Genomic DNA, 22,291 nt, shown 5'->3' with positions numbered 1-22,291 from the left:
AGGCCCGCCCACGCATGGTGACGACAAGCCGCCGTCTGGCTACTTAAGGCGTCGTGGTCTGGCCACCCCGCCTTCGCTCCCGCGCTAGAGAGAAACATGTATCGTTTCCGCTCGCAGCTCTTCACGGGGATTTCTGCTGCTGCTGCTGCCGCTTCTCACCCGCGCCGCTCCTCGCCTCTCTTGTTAGCCCGAGACTCGCCTCTCAGCCGCCCGCCGCACAGACGCACGAGTAGACAGTGCAGCTCCATCGGCTGATCCTCGCTGAGCTCCAAGTGTAGGCGGCACCGGGCGGCCCACGATGCCGAAGAACAAGAAGCGGAACGCTCCCCACCGCGGTGGCGGGGGTGGCGGCGGCTCCGGGGCAGCGACGTCGGCGGCCACGGCAGGTGAGGGGTGTCCCCACGCCCGGGAGCCGGCTGGCCGGCCGAACGGGAGACCCCGGCCTGGGGCGCGGTGGGACTTGTAGTTCGGTCTTCGCTTCGGACGCCCAAGTCTGCATAGCGCGTGGTACGGCTGAACTGCAGTTCCCATCATGCCCTGGGACTCGCGCTTCTTGAGCTGGCACGCGGGAGCAGTGCTGGAGCTCCGGCCCTGGGGGCGGGGAGAACTGGGACCTTGGGCCGGAGGGAGAGTCAGAATAAGGGTGACCAGGACTTGGCGTTCTTCCTAGACGTCGCTGCCTGCTGTCCGGTTCTTTATCGAGCTAGAGATGGGGCGGAGCGCCGGTGGCTTGCCGCTGTTGCGCTGCCTGTGGCGCTCCCTCCAACATGGAGTTCTCGGGAGTGTCAAACGTCCAGCGGGCTTGGACCGGCTTTTGCGTCACGAGGCCTGAGCTTTGCGTGATGGGGCCAGGGTGACGCAGAGGCACGAGTGGCTTCCATCCCGCTGTTTTCCTGCGCGTCTCGCAGGTCCTCTAAGGCGGGGTAGAGGCGTCGGAAGCCATGGCCACCGCCCCACCCTTAGCGTGGCTTCCACTCCTAACCCGGTACCTGCAGAAACCGGGAGCCCCCGCAGCCCTTGTGCTGCCAGCCTAGCGACCGCGTTCTCCTTTGTGCTGCATTCTATAGGTTCCATGCAGTGATAAGAGGTGGTGAGAAGCCGAGGTTGCAATTGGCTGGAAAGTTAGGGATAAGTTTTTTTTTTTTTTCCTTCCATGCTAAGACAAAGCTTTTTCTGGATGGTTAATTGCTGAACTGAATGTACGATTCTCTTAACATATGGTTGAGAAGAAAAAAAAATGATTGCAGCCGAAGGTCCCTTCTACAAGACTGCACACAAGACATAAGTCGAGTAGTATTGAAATGGGTAGTCATCTCACTAAGTAATTGTTAAGATTATGGAGTTGAATATTGGAATGCCCCCAGTCGTTCCACACCAAGATAATAGCCATTAGGTATTTGTTGACCTAGCTACTACTCTTTGATCATTCGAATGATATTAGAAAAGTAAATGACCAGTTTTCATGTTAAATATTGGAGACTGGCAATGCAAAAGTTTTCCTCCAGGGTCTGGAGAGCTGAAAGCTCTTGATCATGTGTTAGGTGATAACTGGCTGGGTATGGACTATTACAAATAGAAATGTATCTTTAGATATTTTTTCCCTTTCTCCTGAATGCGTGGTGAAATTCATTGTGAAGTTATGAAATACTGTTCATGTAACCTAGTTGTGGTTGAATCAAGGCTCCTGCTACTTCTGTTTAAGCTTTCCCTCCTGAATAAATACCGGAGTTCTTTCATAAAGTCTTACTAGTCTTATTAAAGTTTTCATTTTAAAAAGATGAAAACAATGGAGAAACACTGACAATTTGGAAACAGATGTTAACAGAGGTCTCCACCTCACAGACACCCTTCCTTTCTGTAGTTTCCTGACAAGTATTGTTCTTTTCTTAGGACAGACACATTTTGCCTCAAGGTGTATTGACCTGCCCTCAGACTGCATCAGTGCTGTCTTTTAAATTCTTTTTCATAGAAAAGATACGAGTTTAAACACTGCATTTTAGCATATGTAATGTAAACACTTGAAGCATCTATAAAAGGAAAGTAATTGATTTGGTTGTTGAAACTGCAAGCTTTGATATTGTTACCATAAAAGCTACCTCTAGCAAGTGGGACTGGATGAGAATGCTTTTCTGTAATTTTCTACTTGAGCCACGTGTGTTTTACTTCCTAAATAGTTGAGTCCGAAAGGAAGTTAGCAAAAATTTTACTTAGAAACCACTTTTTCTATTGAAGTTTGGATGACAGGGAGAATAAATCTGATTTAAGTGAATCTCTAGGGTCTTGGATTTTTATTTATATTCTTTGTAAGTAATTGGAGAGTTGTAGGAAACCAAGAAAATTGATCTCACATGCATGGATAAGTTTACACAGCAGTGTTCTGATCTGAGGAGTGGATTTTCACGTTTTATGTTTTCTTTTTTGTTTTTCTCATTTTGTTTATTATGACAGTCTCAGTCTGTAGCCTGCTCTGGAATTCACTGTAGCATCAGCTGTTCTCAAACAAAGGCAGCTTCTTGTCTTAGACTTCTGATTGCTGGAATAGCAGACGTAAAGCCACAGATTTAGCAGGAAAGACAGGGTTTTTAAGGAAAAAAGTTTGTATAGTAAGACTCTGAGAAATAAGGAGGACTTCACATATGTAGAGTGCCTGCTCGTTATTAGCTCAGGATTACAAGGTAAGCTTGACCTAGATGTTAGACATTCTTACGAGATGAATTTCCTTGCTTTAAGAGTGCATTTACTTATTTGTGCGTGAATGTGAGCACACCAAGACATGGATAGGGAAGTCAGAGCACAGTTTCTGTGTGGATCTTGGGGCTTGATGAACTCAGGCCAACAGCTTGGCAGCAGGCACCTTTTCCACTGAGGCGTCCTGCCAGTCAGTCATTCCTTGCCCTTTCAAACCCCTTCCTGGAATCATGAAGAAACCAAACCAGTTAGTTAAGAGACAGAAGCTTAAAGTTGTGTACAAATAATCTTAAACACAGGCCACATATGAACAGTTTTAAAATTACATTGGCTTGTATGTAAATATGGTAAGATTCTTCAGAATATACTCAGCTGTTAGCATAATTTGTCATGAGGAAAGATCCAGAAATAGGCTGGTGTTTATTTTTTCCTAGCACAGTGATTAAGAAATGTTGGCATTGGTGCCTCACTTATTCTCTGTGCTTTCCTACTTTGATCCAAGTTACTTTGGTATCAGGCAAGCAGATTTCAAGGTCACTTGTTAATTTAAAGTTTTGCTAACTTCTCTGCATAGGGTTTTTTTAAAATTTTTTTTTAGCAACTTATTTAAAGGAAAATTAGCCTAACTCTAACAGGCTTAATTTTAGAGGATTTAATAAAGTAAAATTAACACCCATTAATCCTAGGATTTGAGAGGCTGGAGTGGCAGGAAGATTGCAGGAGTTGAAGGTTAATCTGGGTTATATAGTGAGATTGGTTTGCAGAGCCCGACTGTTGCCCCAAACTGGAATAAATAAATAAAAGTAAGGTAATAATGACAATAAAAATACAGGAACTTATTTTTTTTGAGGAATTTGATTTTTATTCAGACCTAAAGTTTAAGTATTAATCATGATGATGTGTGTATAGAGGTGTTAATAATTATACATTAAAATATTTCTGGAGAAATTGAAGTTCTAAAAATATGCATTCAAATAAAATGCTCATTAATCTATATTTGTTTATAATTTTTCATGATGAAATTAATATATGTACGGGCTTTTGATACTTAACCTTTTCCCCCAGTCTTTGGTGGGAATTGGTTGGCAATGATTGTCTGCATCTATACACTGTTACATCAGTTTATTATACATAGTAAGATGATTGTATAATGCTACTTAATGACATCTTTATGTACTAGTAGAACACTCCAAATTTGTAGTATAGGACACATTATTTTCTATACTCCTGTATGATGTGATTGTGTTTTGATATGCTTAGTATTGAAATATATTTCTGTAAGATTGCGCATAGATTGTGCATAAAAGGTAGTAGGTGAAACCTTTGCATAATAGGTGCCAAAGGAAGAGGTTAGGCACATTGGTGGGTAAATGAGATTGACTTCTGTTGTGTAGTTCATGTTCATTTTTCTGTATTCTGTCCAGGTGGTAATCCTAGCATCTCTTCTGCAGAATGTACTCTGTAATATTAAAATTACTAGTTATGTATTCTTTGATTTTACTAATAAAAGGAAATTAAGTGCAGGTAAATCAGGCTGCCCAGGTCACTTTATGGTCAGAATTTGAGACTCATTTTAGCTCAGGACTCAAAGTAATTCATTACTTCATAATTTTTAAGTTAATGTGTGATCCCTCAATTATGAATTTATTCTGAAAATATGCTAGTTAAATTATTTTTGGTAATAGCATTGGTATTTTAAAACTCTAGGATATGGTTAGAATCTTCATTTTATTTTATTTGAGCTTCGAGACAGAGTCTCACTGTGTAAATCTGGCTGGCCTGGAACCACCCCTATGTAGCCAGCCTCAAATTCAAGAGACCTTTGCCTCTTTTGTCTTCCAAGTACTGGGATTAAAGGTTTATACAACCACAGCCTGAGTTCCTTTTTTTAAAAAAAAAAACGGGAAATTTTTTTTTTTTAACTGGCAGATGGCTAGACAGCTTTTGCAGATAGGAGATCTGAGTTCCTGAAGCCCATGTATAGTCTGGATGGCATAAAAATCTATAATCCTAGTGTTACTATAGAGAGTTGGAAATAGGGGAATTCCAGAATTTTGCAGTTTACCACACAGTATTTTTTTTCTTTTCTTTTCTTTTTGTTTTTTTTTTTTTTGAGACAGGGTTTCTCTGTATAGCCCTGCCTGTCCTGGAACTCACTCTGTAGGCCAAGCTTGCCTTGAACTCACAGATCCTCCTGCCTCTGCCTCCCAAGCGCTAGGATTAAAGGCGTGCACCACCACTGCCCAGCTAACACACACTTTTAAATATTAAAACTGACACTGTCTCAAACATGGTGAGATTCAAGGATGGACACACAATGTCACACATATACAGACACAGGTGTGATTGTTGCCCATCCTGGTGAACCTAGCACTAAGGAGCTTGACCTCTCACTGGTGATTGCAGTGAATTTAAGGCCAGCCTTGTCTTCATAATGAATTCCATGCCAGCTCAGGCTATCCAGGGAGACACTGACTTAAAACGGGAGCAGGGGAAGCATTTTAATTTGCACCGGCTTTTATAACATATCAGATATAAAACTTCTGCTATTCTTTTGTTACCTTAAAACCTGCCCCTTTTGAACTTGGCACTTGCCTTTAAAATCAGGCTCCTGAACAAGAGGCTATTTATTTACTGGCTACTGCTTACTAAAGCTAGTTCTCATTGTTGATGATTGGTACATTTCTGCAGTTGCTTCATAATGTAAATAGTTGACCTTCTGTAGTACAGACTTGATGAATCAACTTATTTTAGGAATGTTACATATCTTCTTTTGCAATTTAATTGTCTCTTTACAAAAAGTTTGACCTTAGTACAAGATCACTTTTAAGTAAGATTTATAATTTCCAAGTTATGAATTTGCTAGCCGGGCGTGGTGGCGCACGCCTTTAATCCCAGCACTCGTAAGGCAGAGGCAGGCAGATTTCTGAGTTCGAGGCCAGCCTGGTCTACAGAGTGAGTTCCAGGACAGCAAGGGCTATACAGAGAAACCCTGTCTCAAAAAAAAAAAAAAAAAAAAAAAGAATTTGCGTGTGTGTGTGTGTGTGTATCAAAGAGAATTCATTTCTTTCCTTTTCCTAATAGGTGGCCCGCATCGGACTGTTCAACCTTTCAGTGATGAAGATGCATCCATTGAAACAATGAGCCACTGCAGCGGCTATAGCGATCCTTCCAGTTTTGCGGAGGATGGTAGGAGTTTTAAATGTATACCTGTGGCTTGCCGTACAAAGATGACGTGGGAGTTCTTGTATATGAGCTATAGTGTTCCTTTTCCCAATCTACTTTTTTCCCTGCTTTGTTACAGTGTTGGTTTCTATTCTGTAGGGCCAGAAGTTCTTGATGAGGAAGGAACTCAAGAAGACTTAGAGTACAAGTTGAAGGGATTAATTGACCTAACCCTTGATAAGAGGTAAGAGGTGTTAAAAGCTTTCCATTCTGGGTGATTCTAATCAGTTACTTTATTATGGACTTTGTGCATTTCTCTGGTAAAGCAGTATGTTTTTCTGAAGCTCGGATTTGTTTACTTTGTCTGATGTAATGTTGCTTTGGTCAATTACTGTGCATAGTAGCATGTTATCAGAATTTAAATTGGTTTGTATTACTCATTGTTATAGCATAGTAGCATATATTAACTTTTGTAGTTGGAATTTATAGTACTAAAAGTTGATCTTCAACTTACCAGGACAAACTGTTTTAAGTTGTTTCTCCACTAAATTGGTTATGGGTATGAGAACTGTCAAAGGTAAGTTTTATTCATGGTATCTTTAGAATTGAACAGATGAATTAAGATACCCAGAAGATGTAGCATGAATATGTAGCATGTAGCATGTAGATGTGTTTTATGACTCTGGTCCCAGGTGGTTGGGAGGATCTGACAGATGAGAGGGCCATTTGAGCTCAGGAAGTTGAGACTGGTTGGACGGAATAATAAGTGCTGGTTTAAAGGGGTAGGGTGGTCTGAAGCCGAATTTACTTAAGATATGTACTACATAGCATGTCTTACACATAATGTCTTATACATTGAAAGTACAAAGTACTACACAGTCATTTAGAGTTGTGGCTACCAATAAAGAGGAAGTGCTATGATAGAAAACACTGTAAAAGCACCTCTTATTTTGAGATCATATAAGTGTATTATTGAACGATAGATACTTGGAGCTTGTTTACAGACATGGAGATCACATGTCTTTAGAAGTCATTAGTTTATAGCAGTCTCCTAACTAGTTCTTCCTTTTTAATTTGTTTTCAATAGTGCGAAGACAAGACAGGCAGCTCTTGAAGGTCTTAAGAATGCACTGTCTTCAAAAGTGCTGTATGAGTTTGTTCTCGAGAGAAGAATGACTTTAACTGATAGCATTGAGCGCTGTCTGAAAAAAGGTAATGCCATAGTTCTTGACAGACCTGTGCAGAACCAACAAGGAATTGGCTCTCTTCTTACAGTAACTTTTGCTAATAAACAGATCTTAAGTAGGGTAGATTGACATTTTTTTGTTAACTCAGAAGAGGTTATTGCCATTCTCAGGTTACAAGGAAGGGATGAACGCATCATATTGCAACTTAAAGTAGGGTTTTGCAAGATATCTTTGCTTCTCTAAACATGGGAAAGCATTATAAGAATCCAGCCCAATTTTCCCTTGCATGTAAAACAACAGTTATATACTAAAATAACATCCTATTTAGAATATCTCTGGCATATTGGAGTTTTATAGCTGTGTAGTAGAAGTTCTGGAATCCCTGTTGTAAAAGATGACGTTTCTAAGAATAAAGAGAAAGGGCTGCTTGCTTTACGAGCTTGAGGACTTGAGGCCATCTTCAGAATCCTCATAAAGCAAAGCAGGCTCCAGGGCAGTGAGCGACGTCGTCTCAGCAAACCAGGCTCAGTAGGTGTACTGGTTGCTGAGACAGTTTAATGACCCAGATTTGTTCCTGGCACCCACAACACAGTAGATGCAGTGGCTCAAATCTCTACCTTGAGCATTGCTATGAAGGAAGACAGGTTGGAAGTTTATGTGAGCAATTTAGTAACAGGAATGAGACACCATGCCTCAAAGTATGGTTTCAAGAGAGAATCAGCTTCCCAGATTGCCCCCTGACCTTCACATATGTGTCGTGGTGCTGGCCCCTCCTTCCCGTAATAACAGTAAATCAGTTGAACTGAATTGAATGGCTCCTGGGGAACGTGGGAAGCTGTCCTCTGGTGCACACACAAAAGAAGAAAGAGTGACATTAAAGGCTGTAACTAATGTTTCTCAACATTGCAGTTTTAGAAACTGCTAAAATTAAGGTTTGCATCTATAGTTTCCTTATTTTGCCAAATAAGTAGTATATTATAAAAATTACATTCTTTCATTACTTTATTAACACAGTAACTCTAGTTTGCTTAAATTTAGTGAACTTTATGTCCTGTAGCTCCAGCTCTCCCATGGAGCAAGGACAGGGCTAGGAAAAGTCTGGTGTCTAATCTTGTATAGCTCTGCTATAGTACAGCAGAGCCTATTGTGTTGGAGATAGGGGAGTTTCTTTTTTTTCTTTTTTGGTTTCTCCAGACAGGGTTTCTCCGTGTAGCCCTGGCTGTCCTAGAACTCTCACTCTTGTAGACCAGGCTGGCCTCGAACTCAGAAATCTACCCGCCTCTGCCTCCCGAGTGCTGGGATTAAAGGCGTGTGCCGCCACGCCTGGCTGGGGTTTTTCTTTTTAAAGTGTATGAATTATGTTGACACTCCCATACTGGGAGGTAGATGAGATGATTTAAAAATTCCATTTCAATGTATATATTTTATAGTTTTTAGATAATAGATTCAGGCCAGCTGTGGTGGTGCACAGTTCTAGCTCTAGCAGAGAGAGCTAGGAGGGTCTCTGAGGTCTACATAGCAAACTAGCCCGGCAGAGCTACATAGTGAGATCAACCCATCTCAAAAAAATAGTTTTTAATTTCAGTATTTGCTCAAACCTTCTACTGTGCGTGTCTTTGAAAAATGATCTAAATTTATCTTTATGTAGAAAGATCTTTTACTTTAATCATTTATTTTGTTAAAATAGTCAGAAGAGGGACTCTGCATATGTCCTTAGGTAAGTCATGCTTAGGGTTACTGTAGCAGCCCTGTTAGTGTGAGTTCCTTAAGGAATTAGAAGGCAGAGCTTGACGGGGACCACTTGCCTTTGCAGTCAATAAAATAATTCCTCAAGAAGGATACTACACTCTGTCTACAGATGAGCAAATCTGTTTGGAACACTGGAGAAATTAAGCTATGTGTGTTTATCTGTAATTTGACTGAGGTTTATCTGTTTTTAGCATTTGAGCATTTAAAGCCTGGAATACAGTATGGGTTTCAGAAATAAAGATGCTTCCTTATAAACTACTACCTTGGAAACTCACTCACTTGATACTGAAAATAAAATCTGCCATGCTTGCTTCTCTGCTGCTTTTCCAGGAAAGAGTGACGAGCAGCGTGCGGCTGCAGCTGTCGCATCTGTTCTTTGTATTCAGCTGGGCCCTGGATTTGAGAGTGAAGAGATTTTAAAGACTCTTGGACCAATCCTAAAAAAAATAATTTGTGATGGAGCAGCTAGTATCCAGGCTAGGCAGACTGTAAGTATGAGATTAAAATTTACAGGTCGGTTCAGACTCAACACCCAAGCTATAAGTAGTAGGATCTTACTAGTACCTTACTCTCCTGTCTTAAAACAGTGAACAGTTTAAGACAAGTTCTCTTTTGTGCTCCAAAGTCTTCCATTTGAATACATCGTTTGCTTTTGGGATTAAAGACCATACACAGGTACTAGATAATGGGTCGTCAGGATAGTTTGGGAATATGTGAGATTGGAGCTTAAATGACACTGGTGTTTGTTGGGTTAAGTCCTCATGAAAAGCTACATATGGATACATGTAGGACTTTTGAGGTAGCCTGTGAAGTGTTGTTAATCTGTCTTAGGCTTTGAGCATGCTTTCAGATCTCTGACTGTGTGATACTTGAGGGAGTTTGAGAATCACTTGAACTTTACTAGATTTCTGCTTTGTGCTTCATGGAAGCTGATCTGTGCAATATTCCTTCTAGTTTCAGCAAAGGAGGAAGACCCAAGAGAAACAGTCCCTGTTCTAAAGTTGTCTTGATATTTGATATCAGCGCTTGGACTAAAATCTCCTTGTCAGGACATTCCCCTGCTTACTGTTCTTTCTTTCCCAATCTCCTTATACTATGTGTGGAAATTAGTGAGGGGAGTAGTTGAGAAAGGTTTCACATTGAATTTTAAAAGCAAATGTATAATAAGAATCTAATGGTCAGTAATGTCTTCCTTTTATTTTGTAGTGTGCAACTTGCTTTGGTGTTTGCTGTTTTATTGCCACAGATGATATCACTGTAAGCAGAATAATTTTTAATTCCAGTTAGTGCTTTTATTTTATTTAATTGAAGATAGTCCTGGTCTTACTGCATATTCTTTCTCTTTTAGGAGCTGTATTCAACTCTGGAATGCTTCGAAAATATCTTCACCAAGTCCTATCTTAAAGAGAAAGACACTAATGTTACTTGCAGCACTCCAAATACAGTGCTTCACATCAGCTCGCTTCTCGCGTGGACATTATTACTGACCATATGCCCAATCAATGAGGTGAAGAAAAAGCTGGAGCTGTATGTATTTTTATTTTCTATATATAAATTTCTTTAATTATTTTATGTATATGGGTGTCTGCATGTATGTCTGTGCACCATATGAGTGCATTCTCCCTGGAGGCCAGAAGAGGGCTTTGGACTCCCTAGTACTAGAGATGGTTGAATATCACCATGAAGGTGCATGGAATTTTACTGGGTCCTCTGGAAGAGCAGCCAGTGCTATTGCCTTTCTTTAACCTACTTTCATTTTTATTTATGTGTGTGTGCTTGCATGTGTGTATGTGTACCACCTGAGTGCTGGTGCCCATAGAGGCCAGCAGAGGTTATCAGATCCCCTGGAACTGGAGTTAAAAGCAGTTGTGAGTTGCCTGATATGTATGTTGGCACCCAAATTTGAGTCTTTTGCAAGAACAGAAGCAAGTGCTATTAAGCCACTGAGCCAATTTTCTAAATCCTTTAGTTTCATTAAAAAAAAAATAACAAAAACCATTTAGTTAACATAACTGGTTGTACTCATAAAGTAATGACTATTTTCTAGGCATTTCCATAAACTTCCAAGCCTCCTTTCTTGTGATGATGTAAACATGAGAATTGCTGCTGGCGAATCTTTGGCACTTCTGTTTGAATTGGCCAGAGGAATGGAGAGTGTGAGTATCTAATTGGCAGGAGGAGACACACGAGGACCATTTTTCCTTTGTATTGTCACTGTCAAAATTAGGAATTGGATAATAAATACATTTATTGGCTGGTCACCTGAGAACTTGTGATTGGTTTTGAGAGTATAACCTGGTGTAGGATTGGTAGAAACATTCTTGCTGTCTGTAGAACTGAAGTTAAGGGAATGTTGTTCTACTCACAAATACTTGACTTTAGGCATGTGGTGTTTTATAATATAAGACGAAGAGATGAAATACCAGTCAGCATAGGTTTGGGGTGAGATAAAGTTCTGTTGTTGTTATTTAGCATTGCTTTTGATAGTGTTCCGGATTCTGTTTGCCTATCCACTGTCTATATGCAGGTGTTAAATACTGTGGCTGGGCCTGGTAGGGTATTTAAATGAGAAATATCTGACCAGCTGTCCTAATTGACCCTGATACTGGTACTACATTAAGTTTGAACTGGAAGTCCTGTGTTCTAGGATTTTATCTTGGCATACTGGATATTTGTTTACCCTGTTCATAATTTTTATTGCTACTAGAAAGGTCAGTTTATTCCTAGATACTAATTCATTCAATGTGCTGGCATTTCAAATTGAGAAACAGGCTGGAGGGATGGCTGAGGTCAAGAGCACTTATTCTTTCAGAGGATCTGAGTTTCATTCCCAGTACCTATCTACTAACTGCCATCTGTAACTCCAGTCTTAGGGCATCCATGTCTTCTGGCATCTGAGGACACCAGGCACAGATATGGTGGAAAGAGACACATGGAGGCAAACACTCATACACATAAAATACAAGTAAAGGAAAAAGGTTTCTGTCACTTCTTATTGTCATAGTAGCAAATGGGAAAAAGTCATAGGGAAACCCAAATATGTGGGAAATTATTAACTAAATAGACGTTATTTCCAACCTTGGGTTACTTAATAAGTGCTTTTAAAGTTTTTATTTTTGAGATTATATAATTACAACATTTATCTTTATTTTTCCCTCCCAATCCTCAAATACACCCCTTCTTGTTCTTCAAATTCATGGCCTTGAGCCAATCCTAATGACACATAACTTTAATCGCAGCACTAGGGAGGTAGAGGCAGGTAGGTCTATAGATGAGTGAGTAAGTTCCTGGACATATTCAGGCTAAATCTGCCTCAAAAATACAAGTATATTTATATCATGGCCTCCTTTTTTCACTGTTATTGAATGCATACATGTATATTTATATTCCATAGATACTCTTAATCCAGTATATATGATGTTGCTGGTACATATGTGTCAGAGTAGACTGTTGGGGAGGGCCATTTCTCCTGCTTTCCTCAGTTGCCTCTAGTTCTTTGTGTAAGCATGAGGCCTCCTGGGCGGTCCATCCTCTTTGAGTTTTAACCTTAGGAGAAAGGCGGTATTTGCAGGATGAAGCTGTGGTTAGTCATAAGTTTTAGAACAGCGAGTGTTACAGACTGTATCAAATCTCAAATGGTTAGGCTTTAATACTCAGCCTGTGTGAAGGGGTGGTAGCCCCCTCCCCTTCATTAGGAAGGCAGCAGCTAAGAATGAAGGTAAACTAAACTGAGCAGCTAAGGATTCAGTTTATTTGATTTAGTAATTGGACTCAAATTTAACAATCAATTCACTTTACTGAGTTAATTGATGACTCTTAACTAGATACGGAAACTAGATGTCCCAGGTTTAATCTTGCATTCCTCTACTGGCTAGGAAGGGAAGTTTCCTTTAACTCTTTGGAATGCATCTTAAAGGTGAAGTAGTAGTGCAGTTTTAGTTTAAATTACATTTTAAGTTTTACTACCCAAATACTTTTTGTTCTCTGACTTAATAAAATGAATAGGCTAGCTAGGGTAACACATCTGGATGTGTTTAGTGTGTGATGTAAGTAGTTACCAGTAAACAGAATCAGTTGGGTTAAAAATAGAACCTTTTTTTAAAGTTTTTTTTTTAATAAGCTTTTACATGTGGGCAGTTAATAGTGTTTAAAGTTAATTAAATCAAGGTGATAGGTACAGCTTTGTGGTAGAGCACTTGCTAAGTGTGACCAAGGTCCTGCTACTGCAAAAAAGTTAGTTAAAACAGGTTGGTTCTTTTGTTTTGTTTTGTTTATTTTTTTAGTTTTTTGAGACAAGGTTTCTCTGTATAGCCCTGGCTGTCCTGGAACTCACTTTGTAGACCAGGCTGGCCTCAAACTCAGAAATCCTCCTGCCTAGGCCTCCCAAGTGCTGGGATTAAAGGCATGCACCACTATGCCTGGCTAAACAGGTTGATTTTTAAGTAACTATATAAAACCATATATACATAATAAATCAATATTATATATAATTGCTATATACTAATAAAACCTTTTTAAGAATCAGAAAAAATAGGTTGATTAATTACATAGGCAGAGTTAATAATTCTTATAGCAAATAAGTATTTAATTACTCAGAACTTTTTGCTAACATAATTGTTCTGTGGGACTGTTAGCCTGGTTATTACAGTGTGGTGAATTTTTCTTGAACCTTGGAGACAGGAATAAAACTTAAAATATAATTTAAATTAAAACTACATTATTACTTCACCTTTAAGATGCATTCCAAAAAGTTAAAGAAAACGGCTATTTCTAGCCAGTAGAGGAATGTAAGATTAAACCTGTTAACTGGTAGATTAGTTGGTTAGTTATTAGTGAGTATTTAAAATTGTAGAAATTATTACCTCTTTGATTACTGTACTAGCTTACTGTGTGCTTGCTGTCTATCTGTATGGGAAGCAATGGCCTCTGGAGCCATGCTGCCTGGACACTTTCCTGCCACCCTTCCTAGCTGATCTTGGATAGCTTCTATTTCTCAGTGTCTGTCCTCTTCTTTAAAGTGGAAAAATGATGGTGACTATGTCAGGTAAGTGGGAGGTAGCCTTTTATATTAGATGTTGATTGGATTGAGAGTGGCTTCTTTCCAGCAACATCTATTATAAAATAGCAGAGGCCCTGTGATGTTCTGATTCAGAACATAGTAGCAGGGAAGCAGGTCAGCGTGTAGTGTTCCCCAGCTCTCCCTGTCCTTTCCATCTGATTGCACAGGAGATGCTACAGTATATAACGAAACAGAAGGTTAAGCCAGCAACGACAGCTCCTTGGGGCTAAGTCTGATAATCACAGTCTCAAAAGAGCAGCTTGGCATTCTCTCTTGCCTTTGTAGATAGGAAACTGACCCAGTGTGAAATGTCTGTTCTTTGGCAAAAGTGAAGTGGGAAAGTCTTTGTGCTGAAGTAGAGCAGGATAAAACCATTTTAGAGATCATGTTTAGCTCTTGTGAATTGGGGAGGGATCAAATTGTATTTCAGTGTAAGCTTCCCAGGTGATTTTTCTAGACAGGTGTTTGCCATTATACGACAACGGGCTATAATTTTTATCTAATAGAGTTTAGTCAGCTGGCTAGGACCCAGCTTGCTGCTTTTCTTTTTTCTTTTTAAATATTTATTTTATTTATATGAATATACTGTAGCTGTCTTCCAACACACCAGAAGAGGGCATCTGTTGCCATTACAGATGGTTGTGAGCCACCATGTGGTTTCTGGGATTTGAACTCAGGACCTCTGGAAGAGCAGTCAGTGCTGTGAACCACTGAGCCATCTCTGCATCCTAGCTTGCTTCATTTTTACTGTGCTGATGTTTTCACAGGAGTACTGCTTTTGGTGATGTTAAACTTTTTGCCCCAAGCCTATTCTAACTCAGAAGTTTCTTATAACTTCATTTTGCCTTAATTCTATTCTATTTAAATTGTGTCAGACTGATGACTGACTGGTTTATATCTCCAGAGCCCATTTTTTTTGTTTGTCCAAGAGTGAACAGTTTTTATATCCTAATAAATAAAGTAGACTTTTGATACTGTTTATTGGATGCCTTTGTTGAGTGTATTGTATTTTCTTTTTTTATTTTTTATGCTTACTTACTTTATGGAAACTTTTGTGTTAGGCATTTGTATTTCCAAGGCTTAATAATAGTGTGTTGAGCTTAGTGGTTCCCCAGCTGTTCTTAGATTGAGTTTTATCATTGCATAGATTGTATTGGAATTTCTCAGCCTTGGCATTGCCGCTGTTAGGAGCTCGGTAAGGCTTCTAGTACGCTGTAGGTATTTAGCTGTATCCCTTGCTAGAGTCTGCCCACTAGTTGACAATACCACTTTCCCTAATGTGACAACCAAAAATGTCTCCAGACAAAGCCAGCAACCTTGGGCAGTGCAGTCTTCCACAGTTGAGGGTCATTGGCAGTGGTTTGCAGTGCTTGGGTCCAATTAAGATAGAGTATTGGATCCCTCAAATTTGACTTGTCTTTACAGATTTGAAAACTTCATATATTCGTTTTAAAAAGTAAGAGAACCAAGAAAAAAAGAAAGAAAACAAATTGGTAAAATTTGAGTGGAAAATTAGCAGCCCTTGAACTCTTAGAAGTAAAATGGTATCACCTTAGGATACGATCAATTTTATTGGTACTTAAGTATAAAGATATTATTACATTGGTCTGATGTAATAGTTAATTATTGTATATTACATATGATACCTTACTGGTGGGTGTGGCATAGGAGAGAGGCTTAGGTTGAATTGGAGCATGTTGGAAAAATTTATTAGAAGAGCTAAAGAAAATCAGAAATAACAATTCAAATCAAGTTGATACATTAATAAAAGATTAAAAGCAGGAATATCACATTGATTTCAAGTTTGTATCACCCCCTCTCTTAGTAGTGATTAAAGTAGCTGGCTTGTCTTTAATTTAATTACTGAATTGTGTTTCTTGCTGCATCTTACTACTTATTAGAGACAATGGCCATAAATAGAAATCACAACATCTGAAAAGCACTGCTGATTAACTTGCACCTCTGAAATAGAAGTGGCTGTGTGTTGAGGACCGCTGTCCGAGTGATCAGGTATCCACACAGATGGCACGTCTTCTGCCTGTGGACCTTAGAAACCCAGGTCATGTGCACTGCGCAGCGTGTGCTTGATATAGCTAGTTAAACTCAGAAGGAGAGTGTTATTTTGTAGTTAGAATTTTTGCATAATATCTGCCTGTTTATTTGTGCACAAATCTACATAAACAGCAAAATTGTGTTGCTTTATACAACTGGTATTTTTTTTGTCAATTTCAGAAAATGTAAAAGATGAAAAATAAGTGAAATAAAATCTGTTTCCTTGGTCAGGACTTTTTTTATGAAGATATGGATTCTTTGACCCAGATGCTCCGGGCTCTGGCTACAGATGGAAATAAACACCGTGCCAAAGTGGACAAGAGAAAGCAGCGGTCTGTCTTCAGAGACGTTCTGAGGGCTGTGGAGGTAGGCCTCGTCAGTGACAGCACAGCCAGCAGCTTGCTGAAATGAGAGACTCAAGCAAGCACCTGCGTCGTTTTGTTACTTGATTTTCACTGTAGCCCAAAGCTGTTTCCTCATTTAAATCCCAGAGCAGGGTCTTAACAGTATAGGGAAGAGCTGGCTCCTTTGTGAAGCTGTGTCTGAGAAGCTAAGCTGGGCTGGGCTGGTGAATGCTTGCATGGAGACCTCCCTGATGTCAGGCCTTTACCACCCACAGCAGTACAGAAGCACTTACTGTAGGGTAACGAGGACTGAAGACACTGTCCGGATGGAGACTGTGTCCTTAGCAGATGTGAAGCTCTGAATTTTATACCACACTGGAGACAAGAAATAGAGATTTGTGGTTGGCAGCATTTTACCTTACTTCTCACATCAGAATTCTGTGACCGAGACAAAGACACTCTATGTGTCTTAAGGTTTGGTATAATGTTGCCCGTAAGCTTCTCTGATCTGTGGGAGGACTGGGTGCTAAAAATCCAAAATAACAAGACCTTGGCTCTTACAAAGGCCACATGGCAGTCATTGATTTCAGAGCCTCTTGGGTTAGTCTGCTTGGTTGAGATGAGATTTATTTAGGATGGATGAGGAGGGCAGTCTCTTGAAGTTTAAGACCTAACTGCTTTTGGTTGGTTGGTAAGAAGAGTTTATTTTTCTTGGGGTAAAACTGTGGGGCTGTTGTTTTTAGAACAAACGAGCATTCAAGACTTAATCAGCCGGACGGTGGTAGCGCACACCTTTAATCCTAGCACTTGGGAGGCAGAGGCAGGTGGATTTCTGAGTTTGAGGCCAGCCTGGTCTACAGAGTGAGTTCCAGGACAGCCAGAGCTATACAGAGAAACCCTGTCTCGAAAAACCAAAAAAAAAAAAAAAAAAAAAAAGGGGGACTTGATGTGTACATGAGGATTTAAGACCATGAAGCATTGGAAGAAAAGCCAGGTCAGTGGGTTGGAAGGTGAAGTAAGAGGTGTGTACCCAATATCTGTTAATAGGCCTGGCTATAAGACTAAAGAGGGCTAGAACTGGCAGCTAGAGTGGTATAAACAGCTAGTGGTTTTGTTCTGTTTTGTGTTAGCTGCTAGTGAAAGTATGGGAGAGGGAATCAAAAAAATGATAGTTTGAAAATACAAATGGGGGTTGGGAGATGGCTTAGTGAGTAAAAGCATCTGCTGTGCAGGTTTGAGGACCTGCATTTGAATCGCCAAAATCTACGGTTTGCAAACATCTATAGTCCCAGTGTCTACACTGAGATGGGACAGAGACAGTAGAGTGTGGAAGCTCATGGGCCTGTTGTACACAGTGTCGTACAACAAATGAGAAGCCCTGACCTCAACGAGGTGGAAGATGATGGGGCGAGGACTGACACTGGTTGCCCTCCGGCCTCCATGTGTGTACTCAGCGAAACAGGAAGTGGGGAAGAGGGAGAAGAGGAAGGGAAAGATGCAAATCCCTGAGTTAGGAAGCAGAGGGGCTTAGTTATCTTTAGGAAGGAGGAAGGGGTAAGGGTTTAGAAGGAGTATACAGAAATGATTGGGGAGTAAGCTCTGAGGTCTACGTGTTCCATGAAACTACAAAGAGTGAAAGAATATAGAAGATATTTTTTGACTACCAGGATGTCACTTCATAGACCATGCTCTCTCTTAAACCTGTAATAACTGATAGGTGGCTTCATTTTGTAGGCCACAGAATAGATTCATAGAGATTGCTTGTTAAGTGACAAGCTATGTAAGCCTAGATGGAATTTATATTCCTTCCACTTCCTTCTCCTTACTGTGCTTAGAGAAAAGGAACAGGGTCGTTGTGAAATGCACATGTCCCCTCAGGTTTCGTGGATCCCTGTGGCAGTGAGCTGGATGTCCACTGGCGATGTCCATTTCTCTTGGGCTACAGCTCCCATGCTTCTTAATAGCTGTGGTGCTGCGGCAGAACCACTCTGCCTCAGAAACACATCTCTCTTCTTCCCTTCTCTTCTAACGTCTTACCCAGGTTGCGATTGAACTTTGTCTTCTTGCCTCAGCCTTTCGGGCATTATAGGTATAATTGCACGTTGCTGCACCTGGCTTTGTTTTCTTAATAAACCTAGAGCTGAGGTTTCTTGGAACTCCTGCTTGTTCTCTCCCGTTTCCGTGTCTTTACTTGCTCAAGTAGGCTCCAGTGGTCCATCCGTTCACTCAGTTTGCTCCTTGCCTTGTGCCATTTCTTTTGGCAGCCTCCCCTTCTCCCATCATCCTACATCAATAGAATCACTTGACCTTGTCTTCACATTTCTTAAGTCCTTTGAAGTTTTAGGATACTTAAAACTGTGGCTTTGTTCCCAATTTATTAGTTGTTTTAATTGTGTCTTCAAGTTTATACAGTTCCACGAGGTTCCTTCACCCTTGCTCTGAGACAGTAGTTAACTAGCTTGACCACATCTTAGATAAAGAAATACCAGTTTCGAATACTGTTCCTTTATATCACTTTTTTAGAATAGGAATTGTGTTTGGGCCACTTTAGGGCATGTGATAATTTTGGCTCCTCTGTTGTATAGGAACGGGATTTTCCAACAGAAACTGTTAAATTTGGTCCTGAGCGCATGTATATTGATAGCTGGGTCAAAAAACATACCTATGACACGTTTAAAGAGGTTCTTGGATCAGGGATGCAGTACCACTTGCAGGTGAGTGACATCCTTGCTTTAATTGAGTGGGGTGGAATTATAGGACTAGAGTGGCTTTTGAAGTTAACTTGATATCCAGGATGCATCCAGACATTGAAAAGTAGTAAATGTGTGCTGGAATATTACTGGTGCTCTATGAAAGTGTACAGTTTTATGTTATATATAGTCCTGGGATTTAAGGCGCTCAGCTTCTTATTTCAGAGAGCCATTTCACTTCTGTAGTTAGACTGACTGTGTGCAGTGAAATAGATATTGATACAGGCCTTACCTCTTTCATTTCAGACAAATGAATTCCTTCGAAATGTATTTGAGCTTGGACCCCCTGTGATGCTTGATGCTGCAACACTTAAAACCATGAAGATTTCTCGTTTTGAAAGGGTAGGTTTTTGTTTGTTTGTTTGTTTGTTTTAAACAAAATGCACAGCTTCTCTGGTTTCTCTTCAGGTCTTCGAGTCCTTTTGCTTCTTAGGACTAAATACATTGAAGAGGAGTTCTAGGAACTAAAGCTCTGATTCTGCCTGGTGATGGGAACATTTGCGTGTTTCTGTTGTACTGGGCAATAACTTAGTGAAATGCCAGGCTCATTTTCTAGAAGGAGTCCATAATTTGAAGTAGTGATTGGCACCATTTTCTTTTTAAGATCTCAACAAATCTTAAGTGGTGTTTGGTTTTTATTGAGGTAAATGTATGTAGCAAAATTTTCATGCACTTTATTGTAGGATGATGTGTGCCTGTTACCTCTCTAGTTCCTTAGAGGTTTTTATCTTTCCCCCTAGTTTGTTTCCCCTTGTTTATAAGAATATCTTGTCTTACTGATCCATGTATATTTTTCTTTTCTATTTCAGCATTTATATAACTCTGCAGCTTTCAAAGCTCGAACAAAAGCTCGAAGCAAATGCCGAGATAAGAGAGCAGATGTTGGAGAATTCTTGTAGATGTCTGAATTTGATGGCTGTTTTCTAATCTCTTCCTTTATTATTATTTTTGCTACTTCTAATGTATATAAGCTTTTAGAGACAGTTTTTTATCTTGGTCAACTTAAATAATTTTTGATGTAGGGGTGGGTTGTATTTTAATTTAATGTACAGTGTTACAAATTAATGAGTTCTTTATTCTCTGTAAAAATAACTGGTAACCACAAATAAAGTGTTTGTGATGTTTGGTCGTATTCTGTGTAGTGAGCAGATGGTATTTCACAATGAGAAGGTTAACTTGTTTCCACTACTCGTCAGAAGTATCTTATGACACACACATGGCACTTGTAGTTTTGGGGAATGGGTTTGAGTGGAAGGTTGGTACTTTGATTTTTGTCAGTTAGCTCATCAAAAGGCTGCGTTCAAGCCCTTGTGTTCAGATCTTGGGAATTGATGTCAGCCTATGCCACAAAGGCTGCCAGGCTTCATCCCGAAGAACCAAGAGCAGGACATGCTAGATGAAGCATTTGCCTTTCACTTTGAATTTAAAGGTCTTTCCCCACTGGAAGGGCTTCTTTGTTAACAAGAAATGCTGTTCATGGCTGAAATAGAGTTCAGAATGAGTCAAGGCAGGCAGGGAGTGAGACATTTTTGAATGTTTGGGAACATAACGAGACAAAGCTTTGAGTAATCAAACATTGAAATTAAGAAATAGATTATTAAGAAATACGTAACCAGGACTTAGGTTAGCCAATTTCAGAAGTGTTTTCTGTTGCCCTTGTGAGGCATCTTGCAAGCCTTTTGGCAGTGCATAAAACATAACCATGAGTCTCCACATAGCTTCAATGAGTGCATTTCAGGGTACAGGGACTCAGTGTCCTTGATGCAGAGGGCGGGGCTAGGAAGCATGATGCTTGAGTGGTTTTTTCCCCCAAGTTATTCTGTGTTCCCAACAAACTGGAAGGTCTGTGCTGCTAGGGGGACTTCAGTTTGGTTTGTGGCTTTCATTGTGCCCTGGGGAGCACAATGGGATCTAGAGTGGCTTTGTTACTTTGATGTAGGCTAACATGAGAAACTCTGCCCCTGTATTTACAGTTTTTGTTGTGTGTGTTCACGCGTGAATGTTAACTTCTCAGGATCCATCATCTTTTTCTGGAAGTGGATCCTATTTCTACCTCCCCAGTGCTGAGTGGCCAGTTTGATAATGGACTTTCTGAGTACCAAAATCAATACTTGGCTTCTTCAGACAATCATTTTACCCCTGGGCCTGTGTGTGTGTTTTAATGAGTTTTTATCACAGTTTACTTAAAGGCTTCTAAAGCCCTCTTCTCTCTGTCATCCTTCAGTCCTGTCTCCTTCAGGCGTTTTCCGCCTGCCTTTCACGTTTCTGTTTATATACACTGATAGCAATAGCTTGGTTTACTGGTTTTAGGCATTGTTTAACTGAATAGGAGACGAGTTCTCACAGCAGTTTATTTGGGGGGGAGTTAAGCATTTGCCTTAAGGTGGTACTTACTTGTCCTGGACTTTCACACACGATGCTTGCCCTCAACTCTTTCCTAACTAAAGACATGTATACAATTTGGTTCATTGTTTATCAGTCAATGCAGGTTAGTTTCTCTCGCCCACGAGTGCAAGTGGCTTCGTGAAACATCCCAGTTATCCTTTGGATTGATGTTCAAGTCAGAGTTCACACTAACCAGAGTTTCTTAGGAATGAATACAAAAAGCGTCAATCGTTTAAGGTCTTAACTGGAAGTTTGATTTATGTATTTCTGTGTAGAACATCAAGTTCAGAATTAAACATTGGGCGATTCAATTTTGGGAGGTTTGCTTTTCTGATTCATGAAATGTTGAGATGTAAATAATTTTGTTTTTGTCTTTTGTGCTTAAAATTGGGTAGATAGCATGCCTGGTGGGCTGAGTAACCTGGAAGTTTTTCACACACTCGATTTCATTCCTTAGAGCTAAAATGACTTTGGGCCTTATGTTTGCAATGTCTTCTTCCTTAGAGTCGTCTCTCTAACATTTTCAGTCACGGTCTACCTTGTCTGGCTCACATACAATGACTTACCTTGGTTGAGTCCATACTTAACTCTTCCGTCCCAGCCCAGCTCGGAGCCTACTTCAGCAGCATTAGTTGGTTCATATACCCGCAAGTCCAGGCATCTTAGTTTCCCACCACAGTCACATTGTTTGAACTCTGGTATTTATTCCTATTTCCATCTTGTGGCATATTCCTATGCTTTTTTTTTTTTTTTTTTTTTTTTTTTTGTTTAGTTAGGGTTTGAGGAATGAGAAATAAGCACTTAACCCATGCTTGAGATTACAAAGATGGAAATCTTAAGAATTCATTGAGTAACTTCTGCTGGCAACGATTGCTAAGAACCTGATGTTTAAGAATTGAGTTGAAAGTAGTG

At 40.1% G+C, this 22,291-nt stretch overlaps 1 protein-coding gene and 1 non-coding gene across 3 annotated transcripts; both read left to right on the top strand.

Moving 5' to 3' along the window:
- Positions 1-65: 65 nt before the first annotated feature.
- On the top strand, positions 66-20,126 carry Ifrd1 (interferon-related developmental regulator 1). 2 transcript variants are annotated; one of them, NM_013562.2, is made up of 12 exons: positions 66-386; positions 5,773-5,877; positions 6,013-6,097; positions 6,941-7,065; positions 9,120-9,277; positions 9,996-10,046; positions 10,138-10,316; positions 10,837-10,945; positions 16,132-16,266; positions 18,830-18,958; positions 19,241-19,336; positions 19,804-20,126. In NM_013562.2, the coding sequence occupies exons 1-12, from the start codon at positions 299-301 to the stop codon at positions 19,891-19,893; spliced, it is 1,350 nt and encodes a 449-aa protein (NP_038590.2). In that variant the 5' UTR covers positions 66-298; the 3' UTR covers positions 19,894-20,126. The 2 variants fall into 2 exon arrangements, with proteins under 2 accessions (NP_038590.2, XP_030102423.1); XM_030246563.1 differs by lacking the exon at positions 66-386 and adding an exon at positions 1,881-2,675.
- Positions 444-543, top strand: Mir1938 (microRNA 1938). The gene has a single exon (NR_035459.1). It is a non-coding gene; the product is annotated as a microRNA 1938 (primary transcript).
- Positions 20,127-22,291: the final 2,165 nt, after the last annotated feature.

Source organism: Mus musculus, chromosome 12 (assembly GCF_000001635.26).
Source record: "Mus musculus strain C57BL/6J chromosome 12, GRCm38.p6 C57BL/6J".
In the NCBI taxonomy this organism is placed as follows: Eukaryota; Metazoa; Chordata; class Mammalia; order Rodentia; family Muridae; genus Mus; species Mus musculus.
Note: the sequence above shows the minus strand (reverse complement) of the source record. Positions and strands in the feature narration are given on the sequence as shown.